At 40.9% G+C, this 22,678-nt stretch overlaps 1 protein-coding gene across 1 annotated transcript in view; it reads right to left on the reverse strand.

Moving 5' to 3' along the window:
• Positions 1–22,678, reverse strand: part of ATP8B4 (ATPase phospholipid transporting 8B4 (putative)) — a 219,933-nt gene that overhangs the window by 139,835 nt on the left and 57,420 nt on the right. Inside the window, exons 5-7 of the mRNA XM_036301049.1 lie at positions 15,767–15,880; positions 12,574–12,672; positions 9,804–9,865 (exon numbers count right to left, since the gene is read on the reverse strand). Coding sequence (XP_036156942.1) covers positions 9,804–9,865; positions 12,574–12,672; positions 15,767–15,880 — 275 coding nt within the window. The remainder of the gene's footprint in view (positions 1–9,803; positions 9,866–12,573; positions 12,673–15,766; positions 15,881–22,678) is intronic.

A 22,678-nucleotide genomic window follows, 5' to 3' on the forward strand; every position in this document is an offset into this window, starting at 1 on the left:
TGTGACTGCATTATATTCAAGGCAGAAATTGTGCCTAATTTAATTTTGCATCCCCAGCATATAGCATCCTGCCTGACACACAGTAGGCATTTCATAAATGACTAATGAGCAAAAAAAATGAACAAATAAACAAACAGAACCTCTCAACTAAAAGCTAAAAACAAGAGAGCATTCATTTCCAAGGTCTGCTATAACAGATTACCACAAACTAGATGGTTAAAACAGCAAAAGCTTATTCTCTCTCAGTTCTAGAGGCTTAAAGTCCAAAATCCAGGCATCATCAGGGTGGCACTCACTTTGGAGTCTCCAGAGGAAGATCTGATCCATGCCTCACTCCCCAACTCTGGTAGCCTCATGCATTCCATGACTTGGACTATTTAACCCCCATCTCTGCCTCCATCTTCACATTATCTGCTTTGCTATGTGTCTTCTTTCCTTCTCTTCTCTTGTATTCACACTTGTGATAGATTACAAGGATGAGCTCACCTCAAGATCCTTAACTTAATTATATATGCCAAGACCCTTTTTCCAAAGAAAATTCTATGCAAGGCCCCAGTGGACATATTTCTTAGGGGGCCACCATTCAAACCATGACAATAATTTATAGTAAAATAATTATTTTTTTAAATGAATATTGTGTGGAAGGGTTGAAAGGGTAAAAAAAAAGAGAGAGAGAGAAGAAAGTAAAGATTGGGGAGGAACAGGAGCAATAAAATGCCTTCACAAGTTCATTGTAGTTTACTCTAAGCGGGGTGCTGGAACCAACAGTAACTTCTATATTTTCTTTGTACTCTTTTAAGTTTTCTTAATTTCCTACTACAGCAAACAGATAATATACCAATCTAAAATGCACGGAAAAAATTAACTCATTGATACTATCTCAGAATATTTAAAGCAAAATGTTTCTGTAGCAGAAATGTGTAAGTAGTTAATCAACAATAAGTAGTTAATCAACAGATGCTGTTAAAACATTTGTTTGGTTTGGTATTGACAACATGTGGGCTCTGATTAAAACCAAATTTACTCACTATAATATTATAATATCCTTTAGCTTTCAGATTTTAAGATCTTAAGAGGGTTTTACATTATTAACTCCTAAAGCCTTTGTGGTTAAGGTTTGGGTTTGTTTTTTCAAAGGAAATTCTAGATCTCCTCCCTGTGACAATGGAGAAGAGATACATAAATCTATTTTTTTTTAAGTAGAGAGAATCAAGTTTTAAATATTACCTAGATCATGGTGTATTTTAAGCTTTCATTGTCATGCAAAATAAGTGGGTCCTTGTTACAGAAGAATCTGCTATTTTAGTGAGCAGCTGTGATGGGTTCAGAGCCAAGGATGAACCAAAGTACTTTGAGTAATAAAAGGGAGATAAATATGAGGGGCCCCAAATACTGAGAGAATGAGATTGGAGCCAACTACACTGAGCACTGAATGGGAAAGAGATTACACAAGGCCAGCTGCTGAAAGAACTTTGAGGAAGAAAAATGTTAAAATGGGATTTTACATTGTTCGCTATGAAGTATGTGATATAAAACCCCTCATATATGACCCCCACAAAATCTTCATTCAACTCTACCTTTCTCTCTAATGCTTTGTTTGGGGGGGATATCTGAGGGAGCTTTAAGAGGAGAAAAAGAGAGCAGCTAACATCTGGATTATATAAATTTTAAAAAGAAATCAGGAGACTCCACTGAAAAGCCCATGTACAGAGTTTTGAAAGTGTTATAATTTCCTGTTATTTCAAGATGTACCTCATTTGGGGAAATAGTCACCATTTAGAAATTTAACACACAAAAAATGTATTTATGCATTATAATAATTGATTACAATAGAAAATCATTTATAAGAACCTTAACAGTGCCATGGCTCACATACAGAAACCAGCACATTGGCAAATGGACAGTTCCATCTGCAAAACTGACATGCAGAAACTGCCCAAGAAATGATCAATCCAAGACTGAAGAAACTGAAATTAATTTATTGAGGGTGAAACTATTTTTGAAACATATTTTCTATGACTTAGCAGCATGAGCTAAAAATTAAATTAATTTTTAAACAACTTCCTCTGGACAAAAAGCATTGAGATTACTAACATTAGCTTGCTTTTAAACTCACTGTCATTTAAACCCATAATAGTATGTTTTATTAACATTTTTTGAAAAAAGAATCAAGTTTTTTGCCTCAATTTTTCTTTCAAATAGGCAGTCTCTTCATATAACCCTAAATAGCTGTCCCCTAGTCCCAGTGGTACCATCATCCTATATAATAAAAGTCTAATATGCTAAGTGTCCAGTTGGCCATTCACCCAAAGTGTAATATGCTAATGATATGCTAAGGCTGCTCAACTGCTCGCTATGACATGCACTGACCACCAGAGGTCAGATACTCAGTCTGGTACATTAGCTTGCTGCTGGGGTCCAGCAGATTGGGACTGAGCGAGACGGGCTGGAAATGCCCTGGAACCCTCCTGTGGTCCCTCCCCTGCTGGCCAACCTCCTGCATCCCACCCCGGCCCCAATCATGCACTGGTGGGGTCCTTTGGGCTGTCCTGTGCCCTCTCACAATCCAGGACCCCTCAGAAGATGTCAGAGAGCTGGTTTCGGCCCAATCCCACAGGCCAGGCAGCGGGACCCCACTGGTGCACGGATTCGTGCACTGGACCTCTAATCCTATCTAATAAAAGAGAAACATGGTAATTGGCGTATGACTGCTACCCTTCCCATTGGCTAATCAGGGCAATATGCAAATTAACTGCCAGCCATGATGGCGGCCGGCAGCCAGGCAGCTTGAAACTAACATGAGGCTTGCTTGCTTCAGTGACAGAGGACTCCAACGTTCCCCGCCTGCCGCTGCAGGCCTCTGAGCTGCAATTCTAGCAACTATGTAACAAATATAGAAGCTAAACACAATCCCAGAAACCCGCTTTAGTCCGGGCTTCAGCCAGCAGAATCGCAACATTGTAAGCAAAGACCAGAAACCTACTTTCAGCAGCTGAGGCCTAAGAGCTGGAGCCAAGCCTCAAAGCTAAAGCTGGCCCAGAATAAAAAAAAGAAAAAGAAAAAAAGGAGCGGTTGGGAGCTTCAGTCACCCCCAGCCTGAAAACAGCCCTCAGCCCCTCACCCAGACTGGCCGGGCACCCCAGTGGGGACCCCCACCCTGATCCAGGACACCCTTCAGGGCAAACCAGCTGGCACCCACAGGATCAGCGTGACAGGGGGCAGGGCCCAAACCCCCTGATCGCCCTGCGGCTCTGTGTGTGACAGGGGGTGGGGCCACAACCTCCCTATCCGCCCTGCTCTGTTCGTGACAGTGAAAGGCGCCCCAACCCCCTGATCAGCCCTGCTCTGTGCCTGATAGGGGGGAGCTCCCCAATCCCCTGATTGCCCTGCAGCTCTGTGAGTGACAGGGTGCGGCACCCCAACCCCCTGATCGGCCCTGCTCTGTGTGTGACAGGGTAGAGCCATAACCTCCCCATCAGCCATGCCCTGAGTGTGAGAGTGGCGGTGCCCCAACCCCCTGATTGGCCCTGCTCTGTGCGTGACAGGGTACAGAGCCCCAACCCCCCTGATGGGCCCTGCTCTGTGAGTGACAGGGGGCAGTGCCCCAACCCCCTGATTGGCCCTGCTTTGTGCATGACAGGGGGTGGCGCCACAACCTCCCCATTGACCCTGCCTTGAGTGTGACAGGGGACGGTGCCCCAACCCCCCAATCGGCCCTACCCTGAGCGTGACTGAGGGTGGCATCACAACCTCCCGACCACCCTGCTCTGTGTGTGACAGGGTACGGAGCCCCAATCCCCCTGATGGGCCCTGCTCTGAGCCTGACCAGGGGCTGCACCTAGGGATTGGGCCTGCCCTCTGCCACCCGGGAGCAGGCCTAAGCCAGCAGGTCGTTATCTCCTGAGGGGACTCAGACTGTGAGAGGGCACAGGCCGGGCTGAGGGACCCCCCTCCCCCCTGAGTGCACAAATTTTTGTGCACCGGGCCTCTAGTAACATATAAATGATCTGGGTGGGCTGGAGATAAAAAAAAAATTTAAATCTCAGAAAGTTGGGGTTCTGCCATATGTTTAACCACAGAAGCTTCCACTCCAATTGCAAGCCAACAAAGCCTTGATGAAGACAAGGTAACTCAATGAAGGGTTCATCAGTTCTCCCAACAGAATCCCAAAACCTCAAGCATTCCCACTCCCTCACTTACAAGAAGCACACAGACTCACCAACTATGTGTCAGCTTGAAGTATTTTTTATTGCAGGTGCCCAAGGAGAAAAAGGAGAAGCATATTTAATAATAATCCACTCTTACCCATGATTGACATTTCGGATCAAATCCAACAGAAGGCAGTGCCATACATGAATTTCTCTCTCTCTTGGGTAAGTTATTTCCAATAATTCAGCAGCAAATGATAGATCTTTTGACCATCAGTCTACATGCCTCTAATCTGGCAGGACAAAGAAGACGGAAAGAGTTCCATCACAGCCTCCTGAAGGATCTGCTGGTCACGCTGCCCAGTCACTGCCCAAATGTATTCAGGAACTCTGCAGGCCGCAACTGATGTACATGCTTTACACATGAGTGCTATGTAGCTAGTAACCATAATATAAAACTTATATACAACTGTCTCAAATTATTGATGTTTGGGGATTTGCATATGTCACTAATATATTTTTTAAAACAGAAAATTTGGGGGGTTTCTTCCATGATTAAGAAAAAATAACTTTGGCCCGGCTGGTGTAGCTCAGTAGTTGAGCAGAACCTATGAACCAGGAGGTCATGGTTAGATTCCCTGCCAGGGCATATGCCTGGATTGCTGGCTTGATCCCCAGTGTGGGGCATGCAGGAGGTAGCCAATGATTCTCTCTCATCATTGATGTTTCTATCTCTCTCTCTCCCTCTCTAAAACCAATAAAAAATAGATTTTTAAAAAAGAAAATATAAACTTGGAAGTCTGAGAGCCACCCATCCAGGAACCCTCATGTTTGATGAAACTGAACCCTCCCAAGGTTTAATCACTATGCTCAACCTGGTCCTGCTCACACTTAAACCATAGATTCTCTGATATTCAGTGGACTGAGAAATAATGCTTCAAGTTCTAATTACTTCATATAGGAAATAATGGGTACAATGTAATCTTCCTAGGTGAGTTTATAAATATGTCCCGAAAACCCAGATTTGATCTATCAATTCAGAAAGATCAAAAAAACAATATTTTAAATTAAAAACAGATGAAATATCAAACAATAAGGAAGTACTCATTTGAATTATGAGACATGCATGTAATGGAATGTTATGCAACCTTTAAGCATTATAGAATCATTCCTTTGTAAAGAGAGTTATAATATGGAAAACTATGCTTACCATTTTAAAAATTAATGGAATTTCTTTTCTTAGATGCTTTTAATATTAGAGAGATATAAACATAGAGATATAGATATGGATAAAGAGATGGCTGCCATTAGAGGCTGTTAATTCTGCATGTTAGAATCATCTTGGAAACTTTATTAAAACACCAGAGTCTCACCTCTAAGACCCTCATTTAATTGCTGTGAGCTGGGCTGGGGCTTGGGGCACGGATATAATATGCAGCCCAGGTTGAGGAGATCGGGTTAGATGACCTCTGCCGCAACTTCCAGACGCCCTCTCATAGCCCCTCACCTGCCCAGCTGCTCCCTCGGTGGCCAAGGATGCTAGCACGACTTGAGGAAACCTCCTCTTATGAAACATTGAGTACCTATTGATATTCACAGGTTCAGTCCGCAGGTATATGTTGTTTTGCCTGAGGCAAGTACATGCACCTCCTACTTAGCAGTCATATTAATTTTTACTGTATGGAATCATGCCACTCCTATTTGGGTTTTTTTTTTTAACCCTCACCAAAATATGTTTTTATTGATTTGAGAGAGAGAGAGAGAGAGAGAGAGAGAGAGAGAGAGAGAGAGAGAGAAACATCAATGTGAGATGTTGCCTCCCATAGCCCCCCTCCCCCCCCCCCCCTGAATTGTACCTAGAACCTTTTGGTGTACAGGACAATGCTCCAACCAATTCTGCCACCTGGCCAGGGCACTCCTACTTTGTTTTAAAACTAAAGTCACCAAAAGATTATATTCAAGTCAAATACAACACCTATTTTTTAAGCACTTTCACGTATTATAAGATTGCAGATGCAGAAAACTGGTCCTGATTTAAAAGGAATATGAGTAACAAAACCAAAAAACTAAAATTGAAAAAGAAGGTTATAAAGGAAGGGTTTTATTTCTCTAGTTATTTTGTGGCTTAGGTTTACAATGTCCAGCATCACCGCTTGCACAGTGCTAAAAACGATCAGTAAACAAAGCCCTTCAAATATAAAACACTAGTAAATACATATGATCAGACCACAAAGTTCATACTTACATATTGCTTTATGAATGGGTAGAAGCCTAATTTGGATTCTTACTTGCCATGGAACCCTGAACAAATCACTCCCTTTCTAGGTTTTAATCACTTTATTTCTAAAATGAGGCACTATTACCCACACCTTGGGTTTTATAAGAGTTATATGTGGAAGTACTATAGCCCACACATGGTAGTTGCTCAATACATCTGTATTGAATCTGAACATAGCTACCCACCTACCTCGCTTCTAAGCACAGACAGAGGGAGACCAGAAGGAAAATTAATTGCCAAAGTCATACAGCGATCACGTACATAGACCCAGGTTCCCTGCAAAGTGCTTTCATTATAACCCTTCCCCTCAGGAACCTCCCCCATGCTTCTTCTCCCTCCAGGAGAAGCTGATGATTGCTCCTGCCCTGATGAACCCCAAGTCCAAGACCTTCCAACAGGAGCACACAGGGGAGCCACAAGTACCTGCTGGTGCCCACCCCAGTATAACACTCACTTCTGGAAATACCTGGACTCCCTGATTCCCTCCAGGCTTTTTATTTTATCCCTGGATTATAACCCACAGGTGCCAAGCGTAGACCCAAACGCACTTTCCTGATATTTTCCACTAGCATTGCCATGGAGTTAAGTGTGCATTAACTACTATCTTAGGTCGAGTTCACAAGAAGCAGAACCTGAGATGCGGATTCACATGCAAGTGGCTCATAGGAAAGTACTTCTGGGATAAACTGGTAAGAGAAATGAGAAGCAACACAAGGAAGGGAAGAAGCCACGCAAGGGTGTGATTGCAGGCAAAGTCCCACCCTCAGCCTGGTCTCCAGAGGAGCTCAGGGGTGCAAATTATGCCTCATGGCTTGTTCAATTTGAGGCAGGGGTGCTGCTCTTTCTTACTCCCACACCGATCAACCATTGGCTCCAGCAGCCCAAGGGTAGTGCTTTGAAGAAAGTGGCAGGCACAAGCCCTAAGAAGCAATGCACACAGGGAGTGAGCACAGGAAGATAGTGATGGTCTGATCAGAGACCAAGAGCATCCTCAACTACAACCAGCTCCAAGGAGGACAAACCTCCCTGGGCTATCTCAGACCTAAGCCCATTTGATGGCTCCAACTTCTCAAAACCAAAAAGTGGAAAGCCAAACTCCAGAGCCCACGTACATTCTGCAAAGACCACCATCCCAGCCACAGGAGTTGGCTAGGATGGGATGCAGCAAAATTTGACAGATCAAGCTCTTCTGGTAAATTCCCTCTCAGCAAGGACACTTGTTACTGCTCAGTTTGAAAATTTAACAGACACTGTGTTAGGCTCAAGGGACACAGACCTGATCAAGAAAGATGCCCTCAAGGAACTCACAGTAATAGGTAATCTTACACATGGAAAATCTTGCCTGATTTTAACTGAATCCTAAAGAATTCTCCATTCTCAATGATATGTGCTTCTCCCTTCAACCCTACAACATCAGCAATAGTACTTTTTTAAAATGTCACACCATATTGAAGTACAAAGAGATACTACCTCATCAGGACTCAACAAAAAGCTAAATGAAACCACAAGAAAGCGACACTAATGCTACTTCTAATAATGATGACAATGTTAGCGAGCATGTGTGGAAGACATTTGGTCATCAAGTTCCTGAATATTTAAGTTACTGGATTAACCTATGGCCCATAGGTAGAGCCTTCAATATCTATCACTGCCCGTATAATAACACAAATTTAACTGGTAATTTGAGAGACATTAAAAGATATAATCAGGCCATTAGTTCAAATTCATTATGCAACTGTGCATATTTTAACACACTTTATAAGAGATGATACGTCAAGATAATAAGACTGATCATCAGATGTTCCCAGAAAATTAGCCAAATCATATTAATGTCAGTCTAATAAATAGCAAGTCAGAACTGCAGGACTTAAGGAAATCAAGATATGCAAGAGTACAGCTCAAAGCCACATACCACATTAGTTTATGAAAGTTACTACCTCTGAAGAACTTGCTTAGAGCACAGAATTATTCAGGGTCAGGACTAAACTCATACCTAGAGTCTGAGTATAAAACCCATGCTTTTAAACACCATACTACAGTGGCAACAATTCAAAACCTGCTAACTTGGAATTGAACCACGAGGTTCCAGGCATCTTTATGGCTTATCCATGTCACACCAAGATCACACTTTGAGAGTCTCTATCTCTATAACTAAGGGTTTAAATTAAGATCATATTTCTTTACCATGTATTTAACATCATTTTCTAAAATAATCCAACACAGAAAAACTATATGTATTCATTACATAATTAGTGATTGGTCAAAATTTAGTAATGAAGAGATTAATTAGTTCAATTCTATCAGTTATTGTCTAGGCTACCTAGCCCCTCTCAATAGCTTCAATTTCTTGAAATTTTTTGTTTCATGTGATTCATTTGTTTACAATATTTCCTTTAAAAATGATACTCTTCAAAGCATCCAAATGATTCAAAATCATGGGAAGATGCCCAGCCAGTGTGGCTCAGTGGTTGAGCATCGAACTATGAACCAGAAAGTCATGGTTTGATTCCCAGTCAGGGCACATTCCCGGGTTGCTGGCTCGATCCCCCGTGTGGTGTGCAGGAGGCAGCCAATCAATGATTCTCTCTCATCATTGATGTTTCTATCTTTCTCTCCCTCTCCCTTCCTCTCTGAAATCAATAAAAATATATATTTTTTAAAAATCATGGGAAGATGATGTTGACCACCAGACTGAAGTACTTGCCACAAATTTACTTTTCCATCTGTTATTATTAGCCAAAACAGGACAAAGAGATAAAGTGTAAGAAACCGTGGAATGAAGATTTACTTTTTGCTAAGTTTCCTGGAGCTGTTTTTTCTGTTGTTTGTAAGTACATGTTTTAAAGCAATTCAAATTCAAGAACCATTCCCATAAAGATTTCTTTATTGATGGAGGAATTTAAAGGCAATGGAAACATCTGTGTTATGGTGAATAATTCATTCTAAAATCAATTAATGAGTGAATACAAAATTCTTATCACTGCCATTTGAAACAGTAATGTGTCAAAGTCTCTCTTGCAATATTCCTCAGAAATTACCAAATTAAATATGCAAGTACTTATGAAACATCTTCTACATATAAGACATCACATGTGTGCCAATTCTAAATAGTGTTGGACCTAGAAATGGAAAGTGACAATGATATGTCTGTACTCCACAAAAGAAACTCCAAAGGGATTTGAGGTAGAAGCTGAGTGTCCAGCACAAGCATTTGCTGAGCATGAAAAAGACCATGAACACAAAATGGACTTACATTGCAATTTTTAATAAAGGGGGAAAGACATATATATTTACTTAAAAGAGCAAGCTACTCATTGTCAAGACCCATCTTGTGGTGCCAGAAATCTTAAAGATAAAGCAAAGATTGTATTTCTTACTTGCTGTCGATGAGCACTTCAGATTGCCGATTATTCACTTGCTTATCACTCTTGTAGCGAAACTGAAAATCAAAGTATTTGTGAAAAGACATATTAAATCATACTTTGTCAGCACAAATAAGGACACTGAAAGTACTCTCAGTTCATTTGAACACTATCAACATCTGCCCAAAATGAGCACAGCTTGTGGTTACCATGGACCCAGCTCCACGTGTTCTAAATCTGAATCAAGACCCTCCTCACTAAACCTTATTCAGCGGAACAAGTCTAACCACATGCTCTTCCAATTTCCACACATTTTTAGTTGTTTCTAAGAAGACAATATGCCACAGAGCTCCAGAGAAAACCATACATTAATTTTGATGTCTTCAACACGGAATGGGGCTTCCATTTCTCTTATGTATGTGCTCAATGCTTTATTGGAACATCATTTATTCTGTTTTATGGATTTCTTTGAAGCCAAGAAATTACTTGTAACAACATGTACTTTTATTCTCTAGAAATTGTAATTGTTAACACTGAACTTATTAAATACTGAGTACTCTTTTAAAATCAAAATATAATACTGAACCACATTTGGTGTGGATTTGTGTTTTTATGCCCAAATGATCCTATTTCTTATTGTGTATTACAGTAATGTAAATATCTTATATTGCTTAGAAGAATCCATATATTATGAGCCCTCTACTAAACTCATAAATTAAATTAGCAGTCATTCCGATAAGACTATGTGAACTGCCAAGATTAGATAGTAATAAGCTACAATATAAGGTGTTGTTTTAAACCCATTAGCCTAAATGCACAGATGTACAAGGGGGAGTATCAGGAAACATGAAACTGATTTCGTAGATCATAATCATCAGAATTAGTGCTTTTGCCTTTTAAAAATATTCAAAATATTACATCAATATCACAATATACAAAAAGCTTCAACCAGCCCTTCCCTTTTTCAACATCCTTCCCAAACCCATCCCAGTCCTTCCTTTACGCTGTGCCCAGGGCAGGGGTGGGCAAACTTTTTGACTCCAGGGCCACAATGGGTTCTTAAACTGGACCAGAGGGCCGGAACAAAAGCATGGATGGAGTGTTTGTGTGAACTAATATAAATTCAAAGTAAACATCATTACATAAAAGGGTACGGTCTTTTATTTCAATAGTTTTATTCATTTCAAATGGGCCGGATCCGGCCCGCGGGCCGTAGTTTGCCCACGGCTGGCCCAGGGCATATAATTATACTGATTGCTGGGTATAAGTTAATGGGTATTACCAGGAGGAATAAGATACTTGTCATTTGTTAACATGGAAAGAGTTGACAATAGTGGTAGAAGAGTAAATTGTCAGTCCATCATTAGCATGCAATCTTCTCCCCGCCAATAAAGCAATAGAAATGGAAATAGGTCTTTTTTCTAAGCACATAAATTAACATGGGGGCTGGATAATTTGTTTGCTCTTCCAAATCTACACCCATCCTTCTCCACTCTGCCCTGTGCCAGAGGGAGCTGACCTACATAGTCCTTGCCCTCTGGCTTCTGGTTGGGTTTGGCCAATAGGTGACACTGGTAGAGAGCAGGGTGCCAGAGGAAAGTGAAATTCCCTGGCTTCCTTCAAGCTGAGTTAACAGTAGCTGCTTCCTCTCTATAGGTAGCCCCAACTGCTGCAAGCAGCCCTCAACTACAGCCTCAAGTTTGATACTTGCTTCCTTCCTTTGCCTCTTCAAGTGAGAGGTAGTTTGGCCACCCATGTTGCTATCCCATGTGCTTTTCCTTGCCCACACTCTTTGTAAATGGTCTCCTCATTATTAATCTTAGTCCAATCTTCCCCCATTTCAGAGTGACATCTGTTTCCTGCCAAGATCCTGATTCATAAAGCTATCCAATTCATTGAACCAGCCCACATTATCACAAAATAAAGGCATATTCAAGCATTAACTGCAGTAGAAGACTAAGGAGATTAGGTATTAGTCACATCTATATCTAACCTGAAAACTGTCCCCTAAGTTGACTAGCTGGGCATCACAGAAAAATACCAATCAGTTCACGCCCTGAACCCTGAGCAGCCCACTCTCTGGGCATTAAGATGGGGCTACTCTCACTTCTGCCCAGGTTTGGCAAGGGTGTCTTGGTATTGGAACATATAGAGTTTGAAAGGACTAGAATAGTCATCTCAGACTGGCTCATCTTGACAATTTCTATCTTAGCAATAGATGTGAAGGCTCAGAGGAGAACTGTCCAGGACAGGAAGGGAGCAGAGAACAAGCATTAATTGTGTACGCCCTGCAAGACAGGCTCTGTACCAAATGCTTTATACACAGCATCTTGTTTTGTCCTTCTTACAGTGCTGATGTCATTGACCACATTATCAGGCAAGGAAAGAAGTGGTTTGCATCATGTTACACTGCTAGAACATGGTGTGGTAAGGTGTCTTTCTCCAAAATGTCTTTCTTTCTGCTCTACCATTTTACTCTCCTATGAAGTATGTCTATATGAATAAGACCTTTAAAGCCAATTTGTGGGAACTCATGTATCTAAATGAGTGCTATTCCTGAAAGATTATATAATGTGGGGAAGTCAGACATTTATTGTAAAAAAGTCATTATTCAAATCATTGCTGATCGTATGACTTGTATTAATCATCAACTAGCAAGAGAGTTTTTATATCATATTGACCAAAAGAGCTTAATTTAAAAATTCCAAATGGATCTCTTTTTTCTACTTTTGAGAAGTCACAATTGAAATTGAGACCTCAGGAATGCTCAAAAGCAAACACTCACATAATCATCTGTAGCATCTTTGACAGCTGTCATAGTTATCACCAGGACCAAAGGCACAATGGTGGTAAACCAGGTCAAGGAAGAAATTTCTGGAATCAGCTGAAACAAACATTTCAAAGAGTTTAGGGCTTTCAAATTTAGTAAGTATATCTTCCAAATGTTGTCACTTAATTTTCTAAGACTTGCCAAAGATTAATGGGACTATTTTCCAGTTATTTATATACATATAGAATGACTTTCTGTTTGCATTCAGTCATAAGGTACATAGAATAAACATATCAGACTTCCTGATAAAACATATAATTTTTATAGCAAGTTAAGAAGTAAGCTTCATGAAATCTTTCACAGATGATGATCTTTTCCCAGATAAGCACTGGCCAGTTTGGCTCAGTGGACAGAGGTTGGCCTGCGGACCAAAAGCCCCCAGGTTCGATTCCAGTCAGGGGCATGTACCTTGGCTGCAGGCTCCTCCCTGGCCCAGGCCCTTGTCAGGGCTCATGTGGGAGGCAACCAATAGATGTGTTTCGCTCATATCAATATTTCTCTCTGTCTTTTCCTCTCTCTCCCACTCTCTATAAAAATCAATGGAAAAATATCCTCGGGTGAGAATTAAAAAATAATAATAATTATTATATATTTTAAAAAATAAACATCACCTGTATTTTCTCAGTTACTCATCTCAACTTTTAATAATTTTACCAACTCCTCACCAATTCCCATAAAAGAGATTCTTTGAGCATCTACCTTGAGCTACACACTGTACCAAGTACTTTCCATATAGTATATCATTTAATCCTGAGAGAAGTCCATTGAGTTAGACTCTGTATCAAGTTGTTTTATACAAACCCAGGGGTTTGTATTCCATGTAACTAGCACCTCAGTGTAAAATATAGAATGCACTGTGAATGGTGTCCCGGAGCCAGGAAAAGCTGCAGCCTTGGGTATCATTTTTCCATTGTATAAATAACTATCTGAGAGGTCAAGCAACTGGGCCAAGAACATACACTGTTAAAATTTGAACCTTGGTCTATTTGACTCCAAAGCCTTGTGCCTGTACCTCCACCTGCAAGAGACACCATGACAACTGGTATGTTCTCTAGGTGGTTTTCAAGTGAGGTTCCATTTGGAGCTGTTTCAGGGCTCTCAGGCAGGGAAGGGTTGGGTGGAAATGGTCAGTGTATGGAGATCAGGCCCCATTGAAACAACTCTAAACTTAATCAATTTTATATAATAGCTTCCACATAAAATTAAAAAACAAACAAACCTCAAAAGACTTTGAGGTGCCAAGAAAAACACTGGGCTGGGTGGCAGAAAAGCTGGATTCTAGACCTAGTTCTATCACTAACTTGTAAAAGCTTTATACATCATCTAATGTCTCTAGGTCTAATTTCTTCATCAATAAAAGAAAGGAGGTTGGACTAAACTCTCCCAAAGGCCCCTTCTGGATATAAAATTTTGTGAACAAAAGTCTTTGACCATAAATAAGAAATCCATTGGAGAAATGAGCTCAAAATTCTGGAATGGTACAAAGGATTATATGAAGAAACCAAAAGCAAATTCACAGGGTGGAGGGGGGGTGGGGGGAAAGAAATAAATCTAGGATTCTAAAGTCTCTTCAATAAGTTGTAAGATGAACTTTCATTGTTTGTGGATTGTTGTTTTTTCTGTTTAATATCCAGTTCTTTCAACTAACCCTTATTTTCTTAGGGAACTACCCAACCTCTTCTACTTTCAGTTCATGTAATTTTGGTGCACTGATTCCATCCTGACTCTAGTTTTTGGCATGTGATCAAGGTCAAGACAATCATTGCATCAAATGATCCATGAACCGGGAGCTCACAGTTCAATTCCTGGTCAAGGCACATGCCTGGGTTGCGGCTCTGTCTCCAGTGGGAGGTGAGGACGGCTAGGTATGCAGGAGGCAACTAATCAATGATTCTCTCTCATCATTGATGTTTCTATCTCTCCCTCTCCTTTCCTCTCTCTGAAATCAATTTTTAAAAGTCAGGTGGAGGGGGTCAATGGGAAATAAAAACAAAGGGGGCATCTGTAATACTTTCAATAATAAAGATAAAATTTTAAAAAACATATTAGAAAAATTCTTGAGCCACAGTGGTTTACAGATAGAGGTATAACTCAACATGGGCCAATCTATCTCTCTATCTCTCTCTCATATTGGAGTTGAAGCTGGGAAAATAAAAGTTTAAAGCTTTCAGCATCTACCAGGTACAGAAAGCCTGTCAGAGAATAGGCCAACATGAAGGAAAACAGAGAAAAGCAACATCACAATCTGTTGAAATAGTTTGCCCATAAATCCAGTAATACATGAAATGACATATACACATAAATATATTCCCTTTTTGCTTAAAAGAATAAAAGGTTTTGCCACTTATAATCAAAAGATTCTTAATACAAATAATTATTCAACTAAAGAAAAAATAGTACTCAAACTATTCATCTAGACTGCATACATCTAATCTATCTTCTTACCTCCTATAATTAACACAGATTCCAGCACATTCGGAATCTACTAGTTTAGTGTGATTAAATTACTCTGAAATAAATTCTAAGTAAATAACTGGTTAATGTGAGCTGTATTATATATGTAGTCTTTGATCTATGCCTTTTTCTTTCAAATGGGAGGAAAAATTTTAGTCAAATGGGAGAAAAAAGCAATGTTTATAACTACCAATTAACCACTCAAACTCTTTTAAAAAATCATTCTAGAGTGAAATAACATATATCATACATCATTTATTTTAATATATAAGCAAAATATGTCAATTTTCTTAGATGCAAGTGAATTTGCCATATTAAGTTCCACAAACTACCACTCTGCTAGACTCATTGTCTTCACTCTGGCAATACCCATACTGTTGACATGAGAGGGAGATAAAGAAAGGGGAGAGGCCGTGAACAATAGTCATTAGGCTCTGGTTTGGTTCAAGTGAAGTGCAAGACTGCATTTTAAAATTACCTCAGTGTTTAAAATGATGAATGTGCTAGTTTTTATCCATTCCTAGCCCTCCCACATTTGTGAAGAGAAACAGCAATAATAACATAATAACATTAAAAATCTCATAAGGATGGTTTTACTAATCATGAACATTTAACTAAGTGAAGTAACTTATTTTTCAAATTATATGAATACATTTAACAAAGAGATCATGAAGAAATACAGCATAAACATTACCTGTAAAATCAGAAGAAAAAGGAAATAGGCATTTGCCACTCTTTGGAACTGTTCAAATAAATTAATTGGCAAAAAGGTGAGAATGTTGTACTTGGATGTGTGGATACGATTATCCTGGAAAAGAAATAGCATCATGTTAGTTTGGGGCAAAGCCTGTTCATTATCAGAAATAGCTCTAAAACTTACAAGGATGACAATGAGTTATAGCACAGCAAGAAATATAAGCCAGTTATCTAGGAAATTTTAAACTCTGTGTGGCCCAAGGCCTTCATTTTTTTCTAAGATGACATGCTCCTGAAACTAGGTGAAATTACTGTTCAATGCCATAAAATCATTTATGACAAATATATATATATATATATATATATATATATATATATATATATATTGCAAAGATCTGCCCCTGAGCTTTTTTTACTCTTATGAATGTATTGATTTCGCATATATTGCTTGAGGCACATAATGAGCCTATTATGTGCAAACACTGAGCTCATGCTGGGGCCCATGAGATTGGAAGGAACGTCAGGGATCATTTGATACACCTTCCTAAAGCATGGCCCTTTTGAGAACTCTTACAAAGGGCCCCTACACCTGTCATTAAAAGTCTCCTGTGGTGGGAAACTAACCACCTTGCAGGACAGCCTATCTCCATTGTAGAATGAAAATTGCTAGAAAGGTTTTTATAATGAGAAACCCAAATCTGCCTCCCTATAACTTCTTGACATCTGACAAATTCCATCTCTGGGGTAACCTAACCCAAATCTAAGCCCTTTGTATGTTGAGAACCTTCAAATTTTCAAGAATCACTCCTAGGTCTCCCATAAACCTTCTGCACTCTGGTCCAGACATCCTAGAACCCCTCAGCCATTCTTCATGACCTATTTTATAGACATCTCTTCCTGATCAGCTTCTTCTGGAATTTTCCCAATTTCTCTGCATCTTTCTTAAAACATCGTGTCCAGAACCAAACACATATTAAAAATTTAGTTCAACTAATCCCTTTAGAATAGAGACAGATGTTCTTAAATGTCATTAGCATTTTGGCAATTGTATCTCACTGTTTATTCATATTGAGTTTTGATGAACTAAAATCTCTAGATTATTTCTTCATAAATTACAATTAAATCAAGTCTCCCCATAAGCATATACAGTTGATGTTTTTAAATATCTACGTACAAGATATTTTTTATATTCCTAGTATACCAACCTAATAAAAAAAATATTTACTCTTAACTGAACTATCCCAAACTATTAAATATTCCTCCTAGCTTTGTGTCATCAGAAAATTTCAAACACATGCCATTTATTATTTTCCCAAAGCTATAAACTATACATTAAAAAGGACAGGGCTATCAGTGTCTTTCAGTGAATGACTGGATAAAGATGATGTGGCACATATATACAATGGACTACTACTCAGCCATAAGAAAAGATGAAATACTGCCATTTGCAACAACATGGATGGATCTTGAGGGTAGCATGCTAAATGAAATAAGTCAGTCAGAAAGGAAAAGAACTATATGATTTCACTCATATGTGGGATATAAAACAGAAAGCAACAAACAAACAAAAAAACAAACAAATACATAGACACGGACAACAGAAGGTTAGTTACTAGAGGAGATGGTTGCAGGGGTGTTGGTGGATGAAGAGGGTAAAGGGGATCAAATATACGGTGATAGAAGGAGACTAGACTTTGAATGGTGAGCACACAAAACATGCAGATGATGTATTATACAATTGTACATTGAAAATTACATAATGTTATTAACCAATCTCACCCCAATAAATTGAATTTTTTAAAATGAACAGGGCTAAATACAACCCTAAATTTTTAATTAAAGAAATAAAACTTGCCCTAATCAGTTTGGCTCAGTGGATAGAGTGTCGGCCTGTGGACTGAAAGGTCCCAGGTTCGATTCCGGTCAAGGGCATGTACCTTGGTTGCAGGCACATCCCCAGTAGGGAGTGTGCAGGAGGCAGCTGGTCAATGTTTCTCTCTCATCGATGTTTCTAACTCTCTATCCCTCTCCCTTCCTCTCTGTAAAAAAACAATAAAATATATTTTTAAAAAAGATTCTCTTATAAAAAAAATAAAATAAAATAAAACTTGCCCTGGCTGGTTTGGCTCAGTGGATAGAGCATCAGCCTGCGGACTGAAGAGTCCCAGGTTCAAGGGCACATGCCCGGGTTGAGGACTCGATCCCCCATTGTGGGGTGTGCAGGAGGGAGCTGATCAGTGATTCTCTCATCATTGATGTTTCTATTTCTCACTCCCTCTCCCTTGCTCTCTGAAATCAATAAAAAAATAAAACTTTGGCAAACTACTGGAGACTTCTACACAGATTATTGTTAACATCCTTCTCAAGAGTTTATATAAAACCCTAGAGGCCTGGTGCACGAAATTTGTGCACTGGTAGGGTCCCTAGGCCTGGCTGGCGATCAGGGCAATCAGGGTCTTCTGGCTGCCAGAAGGGGCCTTCCTTCCCCCACTACCAGCTGCTGGCCAGAGCCTTCCTTCATTCTGCGCCACTCCCTGGTAGTCAGCACATGTCATAGCGAGTGATTGAACTCCTGGTCTCCCAGTGGAACTCCCAAGGGGACACTTTGCATATTAGTTTTTTATATATATAGATAGATAGATACTAAGTACATTTTATTTAGCCACTTATTAATCCACCTAACTATACTCCCATGAGTCTTCAATCTATCTTATCTACAAAGAAAACATAAAATTTGGAGTAGTGCTGAAATTCAGAATCAGCATGCCCAGGTATTTCCATCCACTAATATTTTAAAACTGAGATTAGTCAGTGTACCTTGTTTTAAGTGAACCCACACTGATTCCTAGTAATCACTGATACTCTTTAAAGAAAATAGTCATCTGTTAAATGGCCATTTTTAACATTTACCATGAATCAATGTGTCCAGCTCTGGCAATAAGTGTGGGAGAGTAAGAGAGGTGTCAAGAGAATATCCAGCTTAGTTGGTCTGATGCATAGGAATGTGCCAAAGGCTGTTCTTTAAGTTAATGATGGCTATTTTGCAATGAGTTATCTACTCAAGAGCTGGGCTGGGAGGGAAAACTGAACTGTAACAACACATTTTTTTTAAAGGAGAGATTTGGAGAACATTATAAGGAAGAGAAAAGCTAAGGAGAAAAAGCAGTTAACTAAAAGAATCAAATATTCCTATTTTTGTTTTATATGTTTGTTTTAGTTTAAGTGTAAATTAAAAATTTAGTTTAAGTGTGAGCCTGTATCTTACTAAAAGAACAGACTGAACATTGGCTGTGACATTCAAAACCATGGCAAGAATTATAAAACAAATTCTCCTGCAAAACTGAATTCCACATAGGTGAACAGCTAATTGCATGGTATAAAGTGATGGTGCCAATTGACAATTTTCTCCTATTTGCTTAAACTCCAGCAATGATTGTGTTTGTTTACTGGCTCTGTTGTGACTTAGTCACAGATGATACAAATCCTCACAGCTATGACTGAGAGCAAGGAACCAGGGCTCCCCCTCCTGGAGACTCTCTGGACCCATTTACCTTTGTTTTCCACTGCCCCGTCCAAGAATATGAGCATTGTTAAGACCTTAAATCAGCCACATTGATATTCAGTCATTTCATTGAGCTAGCCTACAGTCAAATTTTAGCATAGTTCATTCCGTAGTACAGCACAGAAGATCTCCATGGCCCTCTTAGCTTTTCTACCACAGACTACTAGAAATACCCCAATCCAGAGGAGGACAAGCATGAAGTGAGAAGGAAGAGACAAAGTAGAAAGAAAATTGTCTAAAGAACCCATATAGCATCTTTAGTGCTGATAGAAGCCAGTATGGAAGTCATGGCTTTAGTTTGTTAGGCAGGAGAGCTAGTTAACTGACCCTATAGTGAGGTAGGCTTAACCACACAGGCAATCGCAGAACAGGGAAGACCTCCTAGGTAGTGGGAAAGAGCCCACTGCTAGAGGAACATCAGAGACAACCTGCTTGCTCCCTATAGGAAGCTAACCTCTGAGAGGAAGAGAGCAGGGCTAAATTCAGGAGGCCCAGGTATTCCCCTGAGATTGACACATGACTCTACCTCCCATGGGACAGAGTGAGTAGAGGTGGAAAGAGAAGTATCATCCCAGTAGAGACCCCTCCAGCTGAAAAGCAACACCAGGATAAGGAAATGGCATTGCTCCTCTAAAATATATTAGCCTTAAGGCCCTGAGGCTGGCAGAAGATGGCACACTTGGGGATCTAAAAGAGGAACTATGAGGCTTTACTATGGATGTCAGCACAAACTGAGGCTAGGGAAACAAGTTCCTCGAAAGCTATATTTTATGATAAAGACTAAAAGTATAAGTAAAGGGGGAATTACTGAAAGGTTTTAAGCAAAGAAGTAACTTTATTAATTCTAATTTTAAAACATTAACCTGGCTACCAGGTGAACAAATCAGAAATGACACAAGAATAGATGTGAAGACCAATGAAGAGGTCTTTGAATTAATCCAAGTGAAAGATAATGCATGGCTTGAACCAAGGTGGTGGCAGAAAGGGTGGCAACAAATTTATTACTTATCATTATTATTAAATATTTTTTTATTGATTTCAGAGAGGAAGGGAGAGGGAGAGGGAGAGAGAGAGAAAGAAACATCAATGATGAGAGAGAATCATTGATTCTCTGCCTCCTGCATGGCCCCTACTGGGGACTGAGCCCGCAATCCAGGCATGTGCCCTTGACTGAAATTGAACCTGGGACCCTTCAGTCCACAGGCCAACAGTCTATTCACTGAGCCAAACCAGCTAGAATTATTATTATTATTATTATTATTATTTTATTATTAACTAGAGGCCCAGTGCACAAATTCATGCACTGGTGGGGCCCAGCTGGCCCACCCTGAAAGGGTCATCAGGGGCAGGGCCAGCCAGGGCAAGGAGCCACCACGGACAGTTTGCCGGCCAGCCCCACCCCCAATCGGGGTTAGGGTGCCCACTGGAGGGCAGGGCCGGGTGGGGCAAGGGGCCACAGGCATTCCAGTCATTCTGCTGTTCGTTCTATTTGCATATTACCTTGTTATTATATAGGATGATGATATTTACCAAGCTTTTACTATGTGTACTGTTCTAAGACCTTTACATTTCTCAATTCATCTTATCCTCCCAATATCCTTATGAAATAGGTACTAATATCCCAATTATATATAAGGGGAATTCAAGGTCAGAGAGATCAAGTAATTTGTGCAAGGTTACACAGCTGATAAGTGGTGGAACCAGGATTTGAATCCAAGCACTCTGCTTCCAGAGCCTGCTCTCTTCACCCTAATGCTCCCCCAATTCAGTGCACAGCAGATGTCTCTTCTGCGTTCAGTCAGCCCCTGCTCTCTCCTCTACTCTGTATTGCTAGTCTGCTGCCACTTTCTGGCCAAGAGAAACCCTGTATTGCTACCTGTTCCTCTCAGTGAGAGTCGTCCTGCTCGGTAAGAGTCCCAGTTCTCTATTGCCTGATGTGTGATTACAGCTCCTTGTATTCCCTCTCAACCCCCCGCAAGAGTGTTTCTCTTTGCTCCTGACACAGCTCCATGCAGGCAAACCGTATAGCCAGCCACTTCCTTAGCTAAGCTTTCCAACAGAAGCGGCAGTGGCCAAAGTCCTTTACATTTTCAACACTGACAGCTTGGTGTGGGGAAAAATACAGCAAAATTTTTCAGAGGCAGGTCATCAAATAAAATATTAATAAAATGAGCAACATGATTCTTTACAGTACAGTTTGATTGTGTAATCGTATTGCTTAAGAAAGCAAAACAAAGAGAAGAAGATGGCGGCGGCATAGGCAGACGCGTCCCAGGTCGTGTCCCTGAGCAAATGGAGTGAGCAGCTGAAACTAGTAACATCCACCCCGAATTGGCGAAATTCCTCAGCTGGCGAGACAGTTTACAGCCGGGAAGAGCAGAACTCCCCTGGAAAGGTAAAAAAACCAGGGATTTGGGCAGGAAAGTTTGCCAGACCTCTGAGCCCAGAGAGTCGGAGGGAGACCGCGTGGCAGACAGCCGCGTCCCTTGGGACAGGCACAGCCCCTGACGGGGGAAAGGAGAACCGCGGGATTCCTGGCGCTGCCGGGGGAATTGAGAGCTCGGTCTGTGATCACAGAGGACTGAGCCTAAAGGGGGCAGCCTGAAGAGCTGATCAGACCATGCAGTCCCGGTAAGAGAAGAAGCTTACAGAAACCAAGCCTTCCCCGTTTCCGCGGCCGGCGTTTGTTTGTTTGTTTTCACTGAACCCTGTTCATGGGACATTTCGGATACAGACACTCACCTGTGCTGAAGAGAGGGAGAGTGTGCGGAGGAGTGGAATCTGGGGAGAGACTGAGGAGAGAAGGGGGGCCGGGAGAGGTGGCAGCGAATTGAGTGCTGAGACACCCCTGAGCCCACGTCTGAGGCAGCCATTCTCTCCGGAGAGTGAGACTCCTCCCCCCAGCCCCCAGGCAAGGAGCACAGCCACACCCAGATTCCACCCTGTAGGAGATCAAGGATTAAAATAACCTGATCAGTCCCTGGGAGTTAACAGGGTCTGGCCTATAGAGGGATTTTCAATCCCAGCAACAACACAGCACTGGTAACTCTTACGCAGCCAGCTCTGGGCAGTGAACTTCCACTGGACAGAGAGGCCCTGTAGCCTCAGAGGCCAACCCCAGAACACTGCCACCCAGAGGCTGACCCACAAACTGACTCTTTGCTAAACATAAAATAAGGCAGTCTGGGAAACAAATGCGGCTTGCTTTAAAATAAGGACTGTGGTTTACAACACAGAGGAACAGTGTATCGCAAGGAAACTCAACACTCTCCTGAATACCGGGCAGGTCTAAGGCGAGCCACACTGAAGAATAGAAGAACCGAAGGACCTTCACTACTGCAATATTTT

The sequence above is a fragment of the Myotis myotis genome, unplaced genomic scaffold (genome assembly GCF_014108235.1).
Source record: "Myotis myotis isolate mMyoMyo1 unplaced genomic scaffold, mMyoMyo1.p scaffold_m19_p_1, whole genome shotgun sequence".
In the NCBI taxonomy this organism is placed as follows: Eukaryota; Metazoa; Chordata; class Mammalia; order Chiroptera; family Vespertilionidae; genus Myotis; species Myotis myotis.